Source organism: Poecilia latipinna, unplaced genomic scaffold (genome assembly GCF_001443285.1).
Source record: "Poecilia latipinna isolate Pla-1442-1.1 unplaced genomic scaffold, P_latipinna-1.0 Scaffold1789, whole genome shotgun sequence".
Classification (NCBI taxonomy): Eukaryota; Metazoa; Chordata; class Actinopteri; order Cyprinodontiformes; family Poeciliidae; genus Poecilia; species Poecilia latipinna.
Genome location: NW_015114405.1, coordinates 38,691 through 54,311, shown reverse-complemented (window position 1 = coordinate 54,311; position 15,621 = coordinate 38,691). Strand labels below are relative to the sequence as shown.

Below are 15,621 nucleotides of genomic sequence, written 5' to 3'. Positions count from 1 at the left end.
GTCAGAGCTTCCTCAAGGTGAACAATCCCAGAGGAAAGTTAACATACACCCACCGTGGGCATGGATGTGATAACAATAGGGGGCCTTTAAGGATGCAGTTTGAAGAAAGGGATCTGACCAACATGGCAACCAGCATAAGACGGAGTTGTGCTCATTTACATTCCTATAGATTTACTACGCATAGACTGATGTTTCAACATTTTATTTATTTATGATTATTTTCTCCTTAAATGTAATGAAAACAAATTTGGGCTTAATAAAACTTATGTTTAATACCTGCTTAAAGGTTCTTACTTTCTAAGATACTTTTAATCTGACAAATGAGCCTCAATGGATTTTATATTTTACCTAACTGTATGAGATACAGCCTGCAGCCAATCTGCTATGTGACGATTTCACCTTCAAGCAAATGTTTCAAATGAGTCATTAAAGCTGCAAAATTAATATTAGTCATAGCCTTGATGAGTGTATGTAAACTTTTCACAGGCACTATACATACGGTTGTAGGAGTGACTGTGTCGGTTCTGTCCAAATCAAACAGAAAGAAGACAAGTTTAAGTTGAACTTGTGTGCTTGTCTACAACAAGACAACTGAAGAAAAAATCTTCAGAATTAGAAACCATTTAGGTACCAATAAACCATAATATCTAAAGCCTAGTTTGTGGAACCTTGGGCCTTGTTTTACTTGCACACAAGCAAAAAGATGCTATCAGATGAAAAGATTTAGTTAGATTGTTCTAATTTAAAATTACTTTTTGTCAATTAAATAAATTACCTTTGTGTTTACCTATCTTTTCATATTTTTGCAGTAGATTTCGTTTTCTGCGAAAGAGAGGCCCCTGCTGGTCGCGGGTAGGTAAACGTCCAAGATGCATTTCCGTTTCCGGTGTAAACAAGCGGGTTTAACGGGGAAATCAAAAACTGTTGTAGTGTTGGCGATTGTTTCTTACCGGTTCAAATGTTTTCGAACATAATGCCTGAAGTGAGAAGTGAAGACAGCGTAGTTCGCTACTACTGCACTGCTGGCAATGGCATGGAGCCGTTTTTAGTCGACGAGGTGAAGAGAAAGCTGGCTGCTCAAGACGTGAGTGTTAGCATTTTTAATGCTAGTAGCTAACATGTTCACTGGGTGTAAGGCTAGTTTGTTAGAAGACAACTATAAAAAAAAAATCTACAAGTTATAACATATAATTCTCACACCTTAGCTTTGTATTTCTGCAGTTCCTCTAGAGTTACCATGGTGGCTAATTTACATACAAGTCGATTTATCAAATAGTGACTTATGAAAACCAATGGATTTCACACTTGTCAGATTTTTGTCAAGCAGCGTCCATTAAGTTGCGAATTTGAAACGCTGTTTTACTCATTTCTAAATCTTGTTCTACTTCATTATTGTACTCTTCTTTGTTAGCATGTCATGAAATGCGAAGAAATTTGTTATTACAGTGTGAGAAAAGGCCACTATTCGAAATGTATTTCAGCTTGACGCTCCTTACAATGAGTGCTGGGTGACTTGGATTGAGTTTCAAATATTCTCAAATGTAAAGACTACCCGAGTTTTCATTTTTGGACTCAAGGTTGATCATATTCCTGGAAAAGTGCTGTTCAGCTCCTCTGAAACAATCCATAGAGTCTGTGACCTAAAAGCTGCAGAGAGACTTTTCCTTCTGTTGAAGCAAGACTCTCCTGTGAGGTTGTCCACACACACCAGTCCAGGTACCAGCCAGGCCCCTAAACAAGAGGAATACCTGTACACATGTTATGTTTGTATCTTCAGTAAAGCTATTTTTGCTCATTCCTAGCTAAAGCGGCGTCTGTGCTGCAGTCCAGACTGTTGGGTGACAGGTGTCAGTGGATCAGTGCTGTGAGGACATGGAGCCGCCTGCAGGGGGAGCTGGCGGCAAGCAGAAACGCAGTCACAGCGAGCACTACCCAGGGGGACAGAGAGAAGGGGAGAGGGTGTGAAAAGCAAAGTGATGAGAGGCTGAAGTGTCTCCAAGAGTCCAAGAAGCGCAGACATGAGTTTACATCTGAGGAGAGCGATGAGAAGAGACGGAGAGGTAGAGAAGAGAGTGCAAGGCTCTCACCGGACCTGGAGAAAGCGGATGATGTCAGTGAACCGAAGAAGGTGTGTGCTGATTATTCAAAAATCGAACTGGAGCAAAACGTGGAAAGCTGCAGGAAGAACACAGATGACCTGGGAAAAGACGCTCCTCTGGGAAGCGTGGAGAATGGTACGAATGCATCGCTTTGTCAGATCACAGCTACAAAGTGATGACTTCTGGGTAATGAGAAACAAACCATACTTGCTCTTTTTCTCCCCAGTTTCTTTTAGGATTAACTGTAAATGCAGTGGAAAGCTGCATAGATGCATCAGTGCACAGGTAAAAAAAAAATAAAAATCCTTCTTAGTGAGATTTTTATTTTTTGTATTTTATTCGTGGATTAAAACAGTACAGTATATGTAGTCTGGCTGTGACCTAGAGGGGGTGGGGGATCACTGATACAGTAAATATCACTAAAATAATATATCATTGAATATAATAATATTGATATCCAATATCTGCACCAGTATGTCAAATGAAGCTGTGATTTTTTTTATGGTTCCTAAATGAAAGGTGTCTCTATGAGGTGATGATGATGTTGCTATTTTATGATCTGTAGGAGGTTAGCAGAGTGATGGGGATGGGTCTGAGTCGTCTGCTTGGATGGAAGGCTGACCTGAAGAACCCTAAGCTGGAGGTGAACCTTGTTGTTTTCTGCACAGCTATTGTGTACATTTAACTAGTAATATTTCCTGCAAATGGGTCGTTTCTGCAGATAAACGTCTATCTGAATGATGATTACTGCCTGCTGGGAATTCCACTGACCAGGTTGTTGCCAAATACTGTTTTGATAGATTTAGAATCTGCTTAATCGGAATTATTAATAACAATAGACTGAATTTTAATTGTTTCTTACTGTTTTGATATCTGACCGTCTTTTAATTTCTTTCAGGCTTCCTCTGGCTAACCGGAGTTACCTTAAAACCCCGGGGCTGCGGTCTACCGTAGCCTGGGCCATGGCTTCGCTGGCTCTCATAGAGGTGTGAAGACACACACCTCGAAGGAACGGTCACTACTGTTCACTGTTCTTTCCACTTACGGATAATAGCTCAAACCCATAGACTCATATTTGTCAAAGAGTTTGTTTCCGATCTGTTCTTGAAATCAAACCAAATCATAGTTAATCACAGTTAGTTAATTATTTAAGGAGGATTCGGTTTGATTTTTGAAGGTCCAGGTTGATCTCAATGGCTCTTTTTCCATATAATGAGAAAAATTAGCGTTAATATGCACAAGTGAGAAGGTTGCGGGATGCAAAAGCAAGTTTTGTTGGCTTTGTTGGTTTTAACAAACATAATTATGTAATGCTGATGGTAAGCTGCTGTTGTACTCTTTAAAAGTGTCGCGTCTCTATCTCAGCCAGGTTCTTGTGTAGTCGACCCAATGTGCGGAGTGGGAACCATCTTAATCGAAGCTGCAAAGGAGCACAAGGTGAGAACACCAGCCTGTTTAAATAGAAGATAAAACCTCTGATAGATGTTTGTTTCTTCTGGGTTTGGCTTGGTTTGTGCCAGTTCAAAGAAATCTGTCTGATCAGTTAGCAATAAATTGTAGCTAAAACAAAACAAGGTCTTGTAATAACTGTTGAAATGACGACTGTCTGCCACTTGGTTCCTAAGGCTGCCTGTTTCTTGGGTGTGGATATTGATGATGGCCAGCTACAGAAGGCGGATGAGAATGTGCTATTTGCAGAGCTTCAAAGCAGAGTGCACCTTCTGAAAGCGTCGTCCACGGGTAGGAAAATCACCAGAATATCCCAGTGAATGAAACGTCACACCTCTCACATGCCATGTAAGCCGGACTTGCCCACCATTGTGACAGAATTGACATGAATGTGACTCGGATACTGCAGCAGCTAAAAATAACATCGGTTACTCTCATGCACTGGGGAAATGCTTTTACCCGCCTCGGCATTGTGGATTCTTGAAATAATGATGCCTGACCTACCGTCTGATTTCTGGGTAATAATTATCTTTCTGTTTGGGGGAAAAAATGGAAAAAAGATAGAAATATAATGAAAAATTAACACACCCAGTCATGGTGCAGCAGAACGCTGTGAATTTCACCACATTATCATTGGTATGCATACATTTCTAGACAGAATCTCCATAAGTTTCTCATGTTTAGATGCTTTTATCATTTGTCTTGTAATATATCAATATGCATGGCAAGATACAATAGTGTGATCCTGCTTAAAGTCTTAGTATCCAGAGAGACAACAGGAGTACTTTAGAGATGGAGCAATTCTAACAGTTTAGAGGTCAGTGGGGACGTTCTTTTGGTAAAGAATCTTTGATTATGTAGACAAATGTATGAATGAGCAAACATAGACTCAAAAAAAGATTATTTTAAAAATACACATAGTCTGTGATTTTCCACAACATGAGGCGTTAAAAATCTAGTAAAATCTTCCAGTTTGACTAATTCAGTTTGGAAGTAGCTAACTGGCAAAATAATTTCTATTAAAAAAGCACTCAGCTTAATTTTTTTTTGTATATAAAAATGTTAAGTTAAAACAACAACTTTGATTTGGGTCTTTCTTGATCAATAAATTAAGAAATAACATAATTCTGGTCAAGTAATGCGTAAAGATTGTCATTGTTTTGTCATCTACGGAGCATCTTTTAGAATTTGAACTTGTCCTTCGTTTCTGGACGTAGCTGTGTCTCCTGTATGGGAATTTTTGTCTAGAGGTGAAGTGTGTTTCCTGTTTCGTGTATGTAATTGCCTCACTGCCCATTTTTCTTCTTTTTTTTCTTTGTGTGAACAGCGTTGCCTCTGCCCAGTGCCAGTGTTGACGCCGTTGTCTGTGATTTGCCATTTGGCAGGAAGTTTAGCACCAGAATAAATATGGCCGAGAACCTTCCGGTCATCCTCAGTGAGATGGAGAGGTTTGTTTTCTTTGTTAGTAAAACGATTTTGGTGAATATAAAAGAAAAAAAAAGGTTTTTCTTTTTTGTTTTACATTTTGTAGTTTTGTGTTACGTAGAATTCCTTGCATGTGAGTCACGTAACGCTCTTTAAAACATTTGATGTTGCAATCAGATTTAAGTAAACATGGAAAGACGAGGTTTAAGTTGCCATTAATTCCAGATGTGTTTGTTTTTCCTAGAGTGCTCCGTGTTGGTGGGACCCTGGTGGTGCTCCTGAGTCCTCAGCTGTCTTGCCTCCTGAAGAAACTTCTATTGCAAACAAACTGTGGTCCAAAACGCAACGAGGAAGCAGAGTCTCAAACAGGGATGAAAAGCTGCCTGGTTTCATCCTCAGAGCAGCACAATTTGCAAGTCACATCCTCATCCTCCCAGGAAGCATCGACTTTTTCATCTCTGAGACACCAAGCAACCCTCAGAGTTAGCTTGGGGGTGATAGATGGACTCATCCATAAATATATCAAAACACTTGATTAGTGTCAATGGAAATTACATTTGTGACATTGCAATGTCCTGTGTCATATCATGGCAAAATTTGCTCTCGTTGAAATGCTGCATTTTCATATCATGGCTGTATAAATAAAAGTTACTACTTGTTTAAATAGTTTTGAATTTCACAAATGCAGGAACGTTAAAAGTTGGACTCCAAGCTCTGTTTCAGTGTGCTTTTATTTTATCATTTAATACTTCTGAAAAAATTAATCTTTTACAAAATAAAAATATTTGTAGTTTTCTAAAAAATGACTGTGCAGTGTTTGTACTGTTTGTTCTCTTATTTTATTTATTTATTTTATTTAAAAACTAACATGAATCAGTGCTTTTAGATATTTTTTCTTAAAAAAATTCTAGAGACCAGAAGTTAAGTTTGGCAAAGAATAATTTGGATAACTTTCTTTTTTTTTTCTTCTGCAGCTTATATGATTATACAGTGTAGAAAGAGGGAGTACAAAGTGAAAATCCTGATAACTTTTTTTTTTAATTTTTCAAAGTATTGAAGACATTTTTATGTGTTGTGTTTCTAGATCTTTGCCAATTTATAAAATTGCAAAATACTGTGTTCCTTCTTTAAAGAAAAATACTCTACACTATTTTTTTTATTTATTCTTTTTACTATTACATATGGTGCATTCGAACATCGTCAAATTGGAATTGGGCTCACTTTAATATTGAACTTTGTTTTCTCTAAGAACAACGATGAAACTGGAAAGTTTTTGGTGGCGTAACTGAGGCACATTTCTGCCATCTGCCACTAAGAAGCCCTGCTTAGCCCAGTTTTACACTTGCGGCGCCAGATCAGGCAACACACAGCTTAGTGATTTAATTCATTTCTTTTTCCCCTTCGCTTCAGGCTGTCAATTAACAGAATAAATAACAGAATTAAATACAAGGAAGTTATCTTTCTTCTTTGCATGAACTGAATATATGCTAAATGTAAAAAAAAAAATTATTCTGAATTTCCTAAAAGTTTAATTTCTACATTTTGTCAAAGGTACAGTGTCATTTTTGCTCTTCAAGCTCATCACCCTCATCTCCTTTGACAAACATGGACAGGGTATGCCAGGATATCCATTGCGCATGCTCGAAGCGCAGTGGAAGCCATGTTGGAGCTACATTGGATTCGGGCTGGGATTTTTTGACGCCGTATGTTTTTCTTAAAAGAAAACCAGTTTTCGTACTTTTGTCGGGGTTCGTCAGCCGCGCGCGATTGTAAACGATGAACTCCAGTGTCGACCTGTCCAGGCGGAATCCGCAGGAGGATTTTGAGCTGATCCAGCGGATAGGAAGCGGCACATACGGAGATGTATACAAGGTACAAAAAAAAACTGCAGGGAGGGAGCATTGAACTGAGATCCATTATCGGACACAGCCTTCAGACGTTATGTACACTTTTTCTTCCTTCCGTTGGTAACTCTATGTAGCACTAAGCAAGTCTTTTAGTCACGAGTTATTTGTTTCCCTTAGGACGTTAAGAGCATGTTTTTGTTTAAACTACTACAGGTGGGGAATTTTTCTCAGCTATTCGTCTCCATGATTCCATTGTCGGACACAAGCTTACGTCTTGTTTATATGTGTGCTCTGTTTTTGTTCTTTTTGTTCCACAATTTTCCAACAGTATGAAATTTTTAGGTTGGCATACAGTTTTCTTTTAAAAGCAAAACAACCACACGCCCTGACAAGACAGAATTAATCATGCTAGCTGTAATGGTGGTTGTTTACTTCTTGGTGGGACGTTTTTAGCTAGCTGTCCGACAACGGGTGCAGGTAACCTTAATAGCATACAGAAGCTAGCCAGGAGCTTGGCTGTTCCGTCGAAACATTATTCAAATAGCTTTTGATATTTCTCTTTTTTTATTTCTTCAAACACGAACCCTTTGTTTTAACCGTAACATGGCATAAATGTTGTTTGGTTTTACCCTGACAGGAACTGACAGCTCTCCGCTTGGCCAAGTTTTTTTTTTTTTTTTTTTTTTTTTTTTGCCAAAGTCTGTGCCTATGAAGCTATATTTATTTGTGTTTACTGATGGTTTTGACATATATACGTTTGCTAGACACATCCAGGAACTTGGGAGCTAATTTCTGTTTGGACTGTATTCCCAGTAGTGCTGGGGCTGTTTAGTTTGGGGCTTGACTTTTTCCAGGCCCTGCGTTGGAAGCAGTCTGGGATTCAAACTGGAATTCAGTTCCGGAGCAGATTCCTAAGACGCCATGGAGTAGACTCCATCAAAACCACATCAACGCGCTCGAGACTCGACAAGTTGTGGTAGCAGTTGTATAAAACAATCTAGTACCATACCATAGAAGAAGTGTTTGGCCCAAATCTACATGATCTCTTATGGGAATTCTGCCAGAAACGGCAAATAAATGCAGTCATGCAGAATAAAGTTGGTGCACCTCCATGTTTTTGACGCTTACTGCAGTCAGACACCATATCATCCTTGTAACTGGAAAATCAATCGAAGTGTACTACGAATTCAAACTAGAAACTAAAATGATTTATTTTAGAGACACCATGATAACTCCAGAGTGTGTAATTCGACAGATCAGCTCTGATAAGAGATTGGCTGCTCAGATAAACAAAGTCTCTTCATTTTAAAATCGCTTGCGTAGAATGCAATCAGATGCAGCAAAACTACAAACACTTCTGGGTCTGACCTTGTGACAACTGACAAATGAAACCTCAACCCTTTAGTCACCAGTGGCTGAATAAAGGTCTGGTCTGTGCATTCGCCACTATTTCTAATTTTGAATGATTTCAGTCATTCCGATTTGCACAGACAAGCAGCAGATTTCTAGCTGCTTGTTTTGTATTCCTTCACCCTTGTGGTTTTTAATTTGTCAGTCATGGCAGAGTGAGGCATTTGGCTGACTATATATATTCAGGGAACTTCTTGACAGAACAAGATGATGTTGGTATATATGCTGCAGGCTCTCTGATGTTGGAAATTGGAATATTTTTCAGTTCAGCTTTTATCAATGTCTTGCGTGTAACCTCACCATAAGGTCAGTATGTCATTCTCTAGGGTTTGTTTTGCATATTGTAAGCTGCCCCGTTGCAGCTAATCTTGTTTGTTTCTAATTAAAGTTCAGTATCTTTGCCTCGCTTGAGGCTGATAAGTCTGACTGAATACCTTCAGCGGGAGTCGGGATTGTGTCTGGGGGCCGAGATGCCTGCCAAACACAGTGACAAACACCTAGGGCTGCAACTAATCAATTATTCTATCGATTATTCAGACGTTTAGTCGATTAATCAGATTTGAAAAATGCCGCATTTAGCAGATTTTTCGTCAAACCAGTTAAACCTTTTTTTTAACAGGATGCAAATAAACAAAGAATTCCTTTTTTTAAATAAGAAAATAAACCTTTTATTGCCTAAAATTCAGTAACACAGCATTCCTTTACTGTATGTTTCATCGTTTGTTGATTTAATTTTTGCATGAACTGATAAGTGAATATCAAAAAGTGCTCTTGTTATTTTGTTTTGTTACAGAATTTGAACCATTTGAAGCTAAAACTATGCTACTTAAGGAGTTCTGGGTAAAACATATTTACAGACAAAGATTTTGTTTTATTTTTTTTATCTTAAGTAGGGCTGTGTAGTAATATCGATTTTGCGATGTATATTGATATTTTCTTTCCTAGAAAAAAAATGATATTCATCCACAAGTATCGTAACATCCAACTGTCACCTTGCTCACTCACTGCTTGCTTCGCCGGGAGAGTGATTAGGTCATCAGGCTTAGAGTGATTCCTTCAGATGTTAAGTGTCAAGGTTAAAATGTATCAAACTATTCAGAGCAGGGTACTTGGTGCACTTTATTTACTTTATAAATGCATGTAAGCTACAGTTTGTACTGTTTCAATTAAAAAAAACATTTTTTCCCGCCACTTCTTTGATTCATTTTGTCCAGCTGTCGACTTTAAGTCTGTATCCATGTCCAACCAGAGCCAGGTATTGTGTAGTTGGTGCAGGTATTGTGTAGTTGGTGCTTTTAATCAGTTTTCAGTTAAATTAATTCAGTCCAACTCTATAACAGTCACAAAATGTCACCAAAATCACTCTGTCCCTCTAAAATCTTTCAGAAAATTGCAAAAGTGTATTGAATTGCATTGTTTGCTGAATATCGCAATATATATCGTATCGTGAGATGAATATCGTGTATCGTATCCTGAGATTATTGTATCACTACAGCCCTAATCTTAAGTACAAAATGTCTATTATTTTTGTACAGCTTTGACATAATTACTGCACTGAATAGTTCGTACAGCAAATTGCCTTTTTCTGAGTCTGTATGTTAACAATTAGTCAGTTACTAAATTAGTTGACGATTATTGTTCAATAATTGATTAATCAAGAGTAATCGATTTATCAGATTAATCATAATAAATCTGATTAATCATTCCAGCCCTACAAACATCACACAGCAGATTAATGATCGGAAAATAGTTAATTGAGTCAAAAATAATAACAACAAAGCAATTATCTCAGAAAGTCCATTGTTGAGACTTGTTATGTTGCCTGGACTCTGCTGATGTTATGCCTGGCATGCCTTGGGTTCACGTTGAAAACAAATGGTTTTTGCTGCAGATCAGCGCTCCAACCTGAAACTGTTGGATTAAAGGATGTGCTGCGAGCACCGGGCCATTTTGGTAAGCCTCGTCGATGCCTATATTTGGTTCTACCACTGCGTGAAAAAGTGAGGCTCGGGTAGGAATGTTTGAGCAGGAAACAAAGCATGAACTCCGCTAGCTTGTTTTCTCCTCGGTTCGTAGCCAGGCCTCTCCTTCTGTGCTAGTGACTGAGGAGGGGGCGATTGGCCGATGCAGGCGACAGGCCAGCATATCACATCTTTGATCCTCTGAAGAATTTGCCCTTAGGGAACCAGTCGTGCCTAATTCATATGCTTCTTTCAGTGTTAGCGGTTTTTTTTTCTTTCTTCTTTTAAACACTGGTTTTATTTGACCTGTAAAACTATAGAGGCTGTGGATTTCAGTCAGGTGACTGATTTTCCAATACTGCTCAGTCATTAAATTAGTGCTACGTATAAGCCTAAAAACTCAGTAGACTTAAACTACAGTAAATTACGCACCTCTTGTCTTTAGACTTCAAGTTGTTGTCACCCACATATGTCACTTACCGATGACATTCCAGACGGTCAGTGTCTGTTTTTGACAGATATTTTTCCCAATGCAGAAATTCCACAAACCTTCTTTTAAGTTTCTCACCAAGTATGATACAAAACTAAGTTGCCTATAGTCTTAATTAAGCTACAGTCTTGCTTCTGATTATGGCTGCAACTACCAATTACTGTATTTTAGCAATCGATTATGGTACTCTGACAATTTTCTCTACTTCACGACCAGCCAAGCAGCTTGCTTTGAACGTCATAAACTTTAACAATTGGCGTTTCAGCTCCAAACTACTCAGCTTTTCACCTGAAAGCCATCTGGGATTATTCAAGCACAGTGGGTGCTGCAGTTGGCATGAATTGTAAAAATCTTTGAAAAGGATGACAAATATTCAAAAATGTCATGCTCAAAACATCTGCAGCGAAAAGTTCTATTCCCAATTTTAGTAATCTGCAATGTGAGTGTGGTCCACTGTTTTTTTTTTTTTTTTTTACCACAATAACTGAAGTTTGCTGCATTAAATCAGTGACACGAAGATAAAAACCCGACAGTGATGAGCCTGTCGTTCAGTCGCTGCTGTTAAAGCTGCCGTATTTACTGATTTGTCACTTTTATTTGGCTGGAGGAGAGAAACTGCTTTTTCACTTTGCATTCCCACATTCTCACTCGGAGTGCCTGAAAAACAGCTTAAATAAGGACAAGTATCAGCTTGACGTGTTGCTGTGAATCCATGATAACTTGCTTCAGTGGCGTTGCTTTTATATCTGCCTTTACTTGTTGTGCCGCAGAAGACTTGAGATCAAGTATTTACCTCCATGCTGAAGCTGTCTTCAACCTCTGTATGTCGCAGGTTCAGAGATGGGAAGCAAGGTGGTGATCAATTAAAAAGTTTGTTCTAGAAGCAATGTGCGTTCAAGAAAAGCATCTATCTTAGTTTATTTTGCAGGAGCCACATTCTAATCCTTGCTGAGTCATGCTTACTCCATGGCTAGCCCTTTAGAAATCTCATCCAGTCTACATGATCAATGATGGCATGCAGCAACCTGTTGCGGTTGCAAAAAATACCCTTCAAATCCTATTAAAACTCTACGAGCAAAATTTAAGATTGGGCTGGCTTTGTTTTTCGAAATCTGTCTTGTCATGTAAGTAACAATTATTGAAACTTTGTTTTTTTGGGCTTTCTCTGTAAGCTATGGAAATGCTGTTCTAAATGTGGTGAGGATAATGATTTCCTGTGGCCAGACCTCACCGTGGATATGCATGTGGCACAGCTTGGCAGTCGTGCTGCAGGAATTCAGGAATCTGTGCTTCCTCCCGTCTTTTTGTGCGCGCTCGTTCGTCTCCTATTGTTTCACGCTGTTCTGACGGAGGAAGACGGTAGGGCCAAAGAGCTGTTGTGTGACACGCACACACAAACGCACGCAGAACAAAACGATTGTACGAATACATGCACGGCCACGCCGACACAGATGGCTGCAGAGTCACAGTCGTAGCTGCTGCTCTGCAGCTATCCTGTTTTTGTCACAGTTCCTCCTCTTGTTTGCTCGTCCATGTAGATACACAGGCGTCAGCTGGTATGAAGGAAGCCTCTGTGTGAAAGTAGGGTCACTCTAATCGTTTCTGAATGTGTAGGCCTCATTTTGATGGTTGTGTTTCTGTTCTACTGATAAAATTTATTACTTTCACATTCAACAATCCTTTTATTTATCCAAAAGAGAACATCTTTGAAGAGTCATGGTGGCTAGTGTTTTACTGTGGACAGTAGGGATCTCCGGTAGCGGTCAGTCTTTTGAGCGAATCTGAAGAGGCCTCTTTAGGTTTACCACATCAACATGTCCTGGATGACATCATGAATCTCTGTGAAAGAGATGGAGTTGAGGGTGATGGTCAGTCTGTCCAGAAAGTTGCAATCTCAACCATTTATGCAAATTCAGTCATTGGTTTTTTAAATTTTGCGCGGACTTGCGATTTGTACTAATCATTGCAGCTTAACCTCAAATCTGACCAGTCACCTTGGTGATTTCATTCTTTTCTGGCCAGTCATTGCATCTCAGCTGAGTTTTCACCAATCCCCTTAGCCTCCTTAACCTAACCTCCTGTTTCATGACTAGTCTATAAAAGCATGTGTGACTCAAAGCAATATTGGCCTCAGAAATGATTTTGAGATGTGCTATAGGACTTACTTATGCTGTTTCTATAGACATGTTCATAACTGAACTGGGTTACGCCTGGGATGTGCCCCACACTTCCCTATTCCCAATCTATGCTCTTTGACCTCTGTATTTTTTTTCAGCTATTATAACTATTTAATCAGCCATTAAGATCTGGTAACAAGATTTTCCGAGCAGTCTTTAAACGCACCACAAGCTTACACATGTTGATGCTTGCCAGCTAAATGATTAATGGCTAATCCAGGGCACTATATCATATTAAGCTAGTTAGCAAGAATTCTAACGTTGTTGTTACCTGTTTTTACATCCCTTGCCAGCTAGCTAATGCCAGAAATAAAACTAATCTTCTTTCATTTCTGTTCAAAAGTTGTGCTCACTGTTGCTTTCCACATATTTACAAGAAATCTTTTTATGTCACAGTAGAAAGTGAGAAGAGCAAAAGAGACTGGTGTGTGCAGCAAGTTCAGCTATTTTGTTAGATCATTTGTGTTTCCCCCAGAAAACCTGCTAAGCCTCGTAGTAGTGGCTCTGAGGCAGTTCACTAGCGGTCAAACGTGTTTTTGTGTTTAAAAAATCTTAATAGTTACAAAAAATTTGAGGTACACAAGTAGGGAGTAGGTAATTTGGAAATGATAGTGTCTGAGGCCAACAGGTGCAGGGATTTTGCAATTTGTGAGCATGCCCTCGAGCCCAGTTCAACGCCTCAACTATAAACCTAGCTTATTCTGTCCTTACTGTCAGTGTTGTTAGTATTTATAAAAAAAGACATATTTAAAATAAAAAATTAATGCTTAGCTTAGTGATGATGGGGTATCAAGTAAAGCCTGGTGGCCTGCCAGGCTTATAATACACTGGGGGAAACCCTAATCACATTATGGCAAAAATAAAACTTAAAAAAATTGGCAACTTTGACCACAATCTTTTTTGAAAAATATACCACAACATCAGTAATTTTAGGCTACAGCAATCACAGTGCAACATCCTGATCATTGGACGAGGATTAGAACTTCCTCCTTCTCAAGTCTTCAGAAAGAACCAGTCAGAACCAGTGTAGCGACGACTCCGACATACTGCCACCACGACTGCCACAGCTATAGAAGACTTGCATGATTCAGCCTCCTCTGTAGCAGTGTCCTATTTCCAACTTGTACTGTTGTTCAGAGGTTGGTGTTGAGCACAATGCTGTGACGAAGCAAAACCAGATCTACCAGGAAGGGATATGAGCTTCACCTCTTTTAAGGCTTCTAAACAATAGTTAGTAGAATAAACAATAGATCCAACATGTCCTATAAATCACTTTAAGTCAGCTTCAAGAATAATAAAATTCAACAGTTTCAAAGTATTTTCACTGTCTTAATCAGTTCTCAGTTGGATCACATACGCCAGATCTCAAGGCAGGTCACAACCAGTAATTTCAACTATGTTCGGGGCATGTTTATACAGTTTAGTACCCAATCCTGTTCTGTTGGCTCACCGCAAAGATAAGTTGTTGGATTGTGTGCACTACGGTTCAGAGCCTGGCTGAGATGACTTGTTTCTGCAGGGTGGTTTAGAGTCTGACAAGTGAAAATGCCAGTGGAGCTACGCCAGCACCTGAGTAGTTTATTTACAGCTCTGTGTTAATGCGTTTGGACTGCAAACTTCTGCTGAGGAAGTCGCGCGTTCCTAATTGGATGAGCTGTCTGTGTCTACCATCAGACTTTTGATTTTGAAGCTTTATTTGTAGTTTATACACGTAAACATACATAGAAGAAAAACGGCTTATGTATTTTCCCACATTGTTTGGAAGTTATAAGTTGTTTATGTGTTTTTTTTTGCTGCAGCTTATTTTTATTTCTCATTCCATAGCAATCCCGAGTTGCCTTTCTGTGTTCAGCCTAATGTAAGGAAAGTTTAAAAGTTAGGTGTCTGAATTGCTGTTCTGTTGCGTTATCTCCTTCAGTCTTTACAGAACGTTTTGAAAAATGAAAACAAAAAGGAAAATGTTGATCAAAATTTTTAAAATGTAATATGTTTAGAAGTTCTGGTGTTTTGCTTAAATGAGTAGTTTTATCCCCCGACACTCACATGAATACTGGAACCTGGAAGTGGGTTTTTACAAAGTAAACAGGAAAAATGAAATGACTCATCTGAAAATGCAACTAGATAACCCACATAGTACAGTAGAAGTAGAGTACAGTTTTTAATACATCTTGAACTTTTCCATAATTTATGTTTTACGTCACATTCTTTAACATATACAAAAGTAATGTGTGATTGTGTAATGAAAAAAAAGATGGATAGCTTAACTTTTTTAAAGTAAGTACAACTTAAAGTTTTATTAAGATATCTTGTGGTACTTTTGTGATAAAAATAAAAGTGGTGATAGGAACTCTTTTTTTTTTCCTTTTTCTTTTTCTTTTAGGTAACTGCAGAGCTGGACGATAAATCAATTTTATCCTTTAATTTTTTTTGCCAATATTCTTCTTGGGTCTCCAAGAACTGCCATCTTGTTTGACAAGCATATTTTATAGCTTCTATTTACTTTAAATTTGAATTCAGGTCAACGCACAAAAGGAAATGTTGCACTGAAAGACAGTTTTTTAAAGATACTTTCTGCCGTTTGCAGTTTTCTTTAGAAAAAGAGTGGGAGGAAAATTGATTAAAATTGAATTTGGTATTTTATTTTTAAGCCATATTGCCCAGCACATAGGTACATGGCTGGGAATGTGTGTCACAGCAGTTATAGCTTCACAAGTGCAAATATTGCTCTTGAAATATATTCGTATTTGTAATACACTTCCTTAG

General features: G+C 38.6%; 2 protein-coding genes across 5 annotated transcripts in view; both read left to right on the top strand.

Moving 5' to 3' along the window:
• The first annotated feature begins 842 nt into the window (after positions 1-842).
• Positions 843-5,733, top strand: thumpd2 (THUMP domain containing 2). The gene is made up of 11 exons (XM_015061212.1): positions 843-1,084; positions 1,578-1,716; positions 1,803-2,234; positions 2,326-2,384; positions 2,665-2,742; positions 2,821-2,873; positions 2,998-3,085; positions 3,465-3,536; positions 3,725-3,839; positions 4,876-4,996; positions 5,218-5,733. Exons 1-11 carry the CDS (start codon positions 959-961, stop codon positions 5,510-5,512), a joined length of 1,578 nt encoding a protein of 525 aa, XP_014916698.1. The 5' UTR covers positions 843-958; the 3' UTR covers positions 5,513-5,733.
• Positions 5,734-6,603: 870 nt separating this feature from the next.
• LOC106965247 (mitogen-activated protein kinase kinase kinase kinase 3-like) overlaps positions 6,604-15,621 on the top strand; it is a 43,709-nt gene continuing 34,691 nt past the window's right edge. For 2 of the 4 annotated variants that reach the window (XM_015061217.1, XM_015061216.1), the window contains exon 1: positions 6,604-6,845. In XM_015061217.1, the coding sequence (XP_014916703.1) occupies positions 6,750-6,845 (96 nt within the window). In that variant the 5' untranslated portion in view covers positions 6,604-6,749. The remainder of the gene's footprint in view (positions 6,846-15,621) is intronic. The other 2 variants (XM_015061219.1, XM_015061218.1) reach the window with 1 other exon arrangement.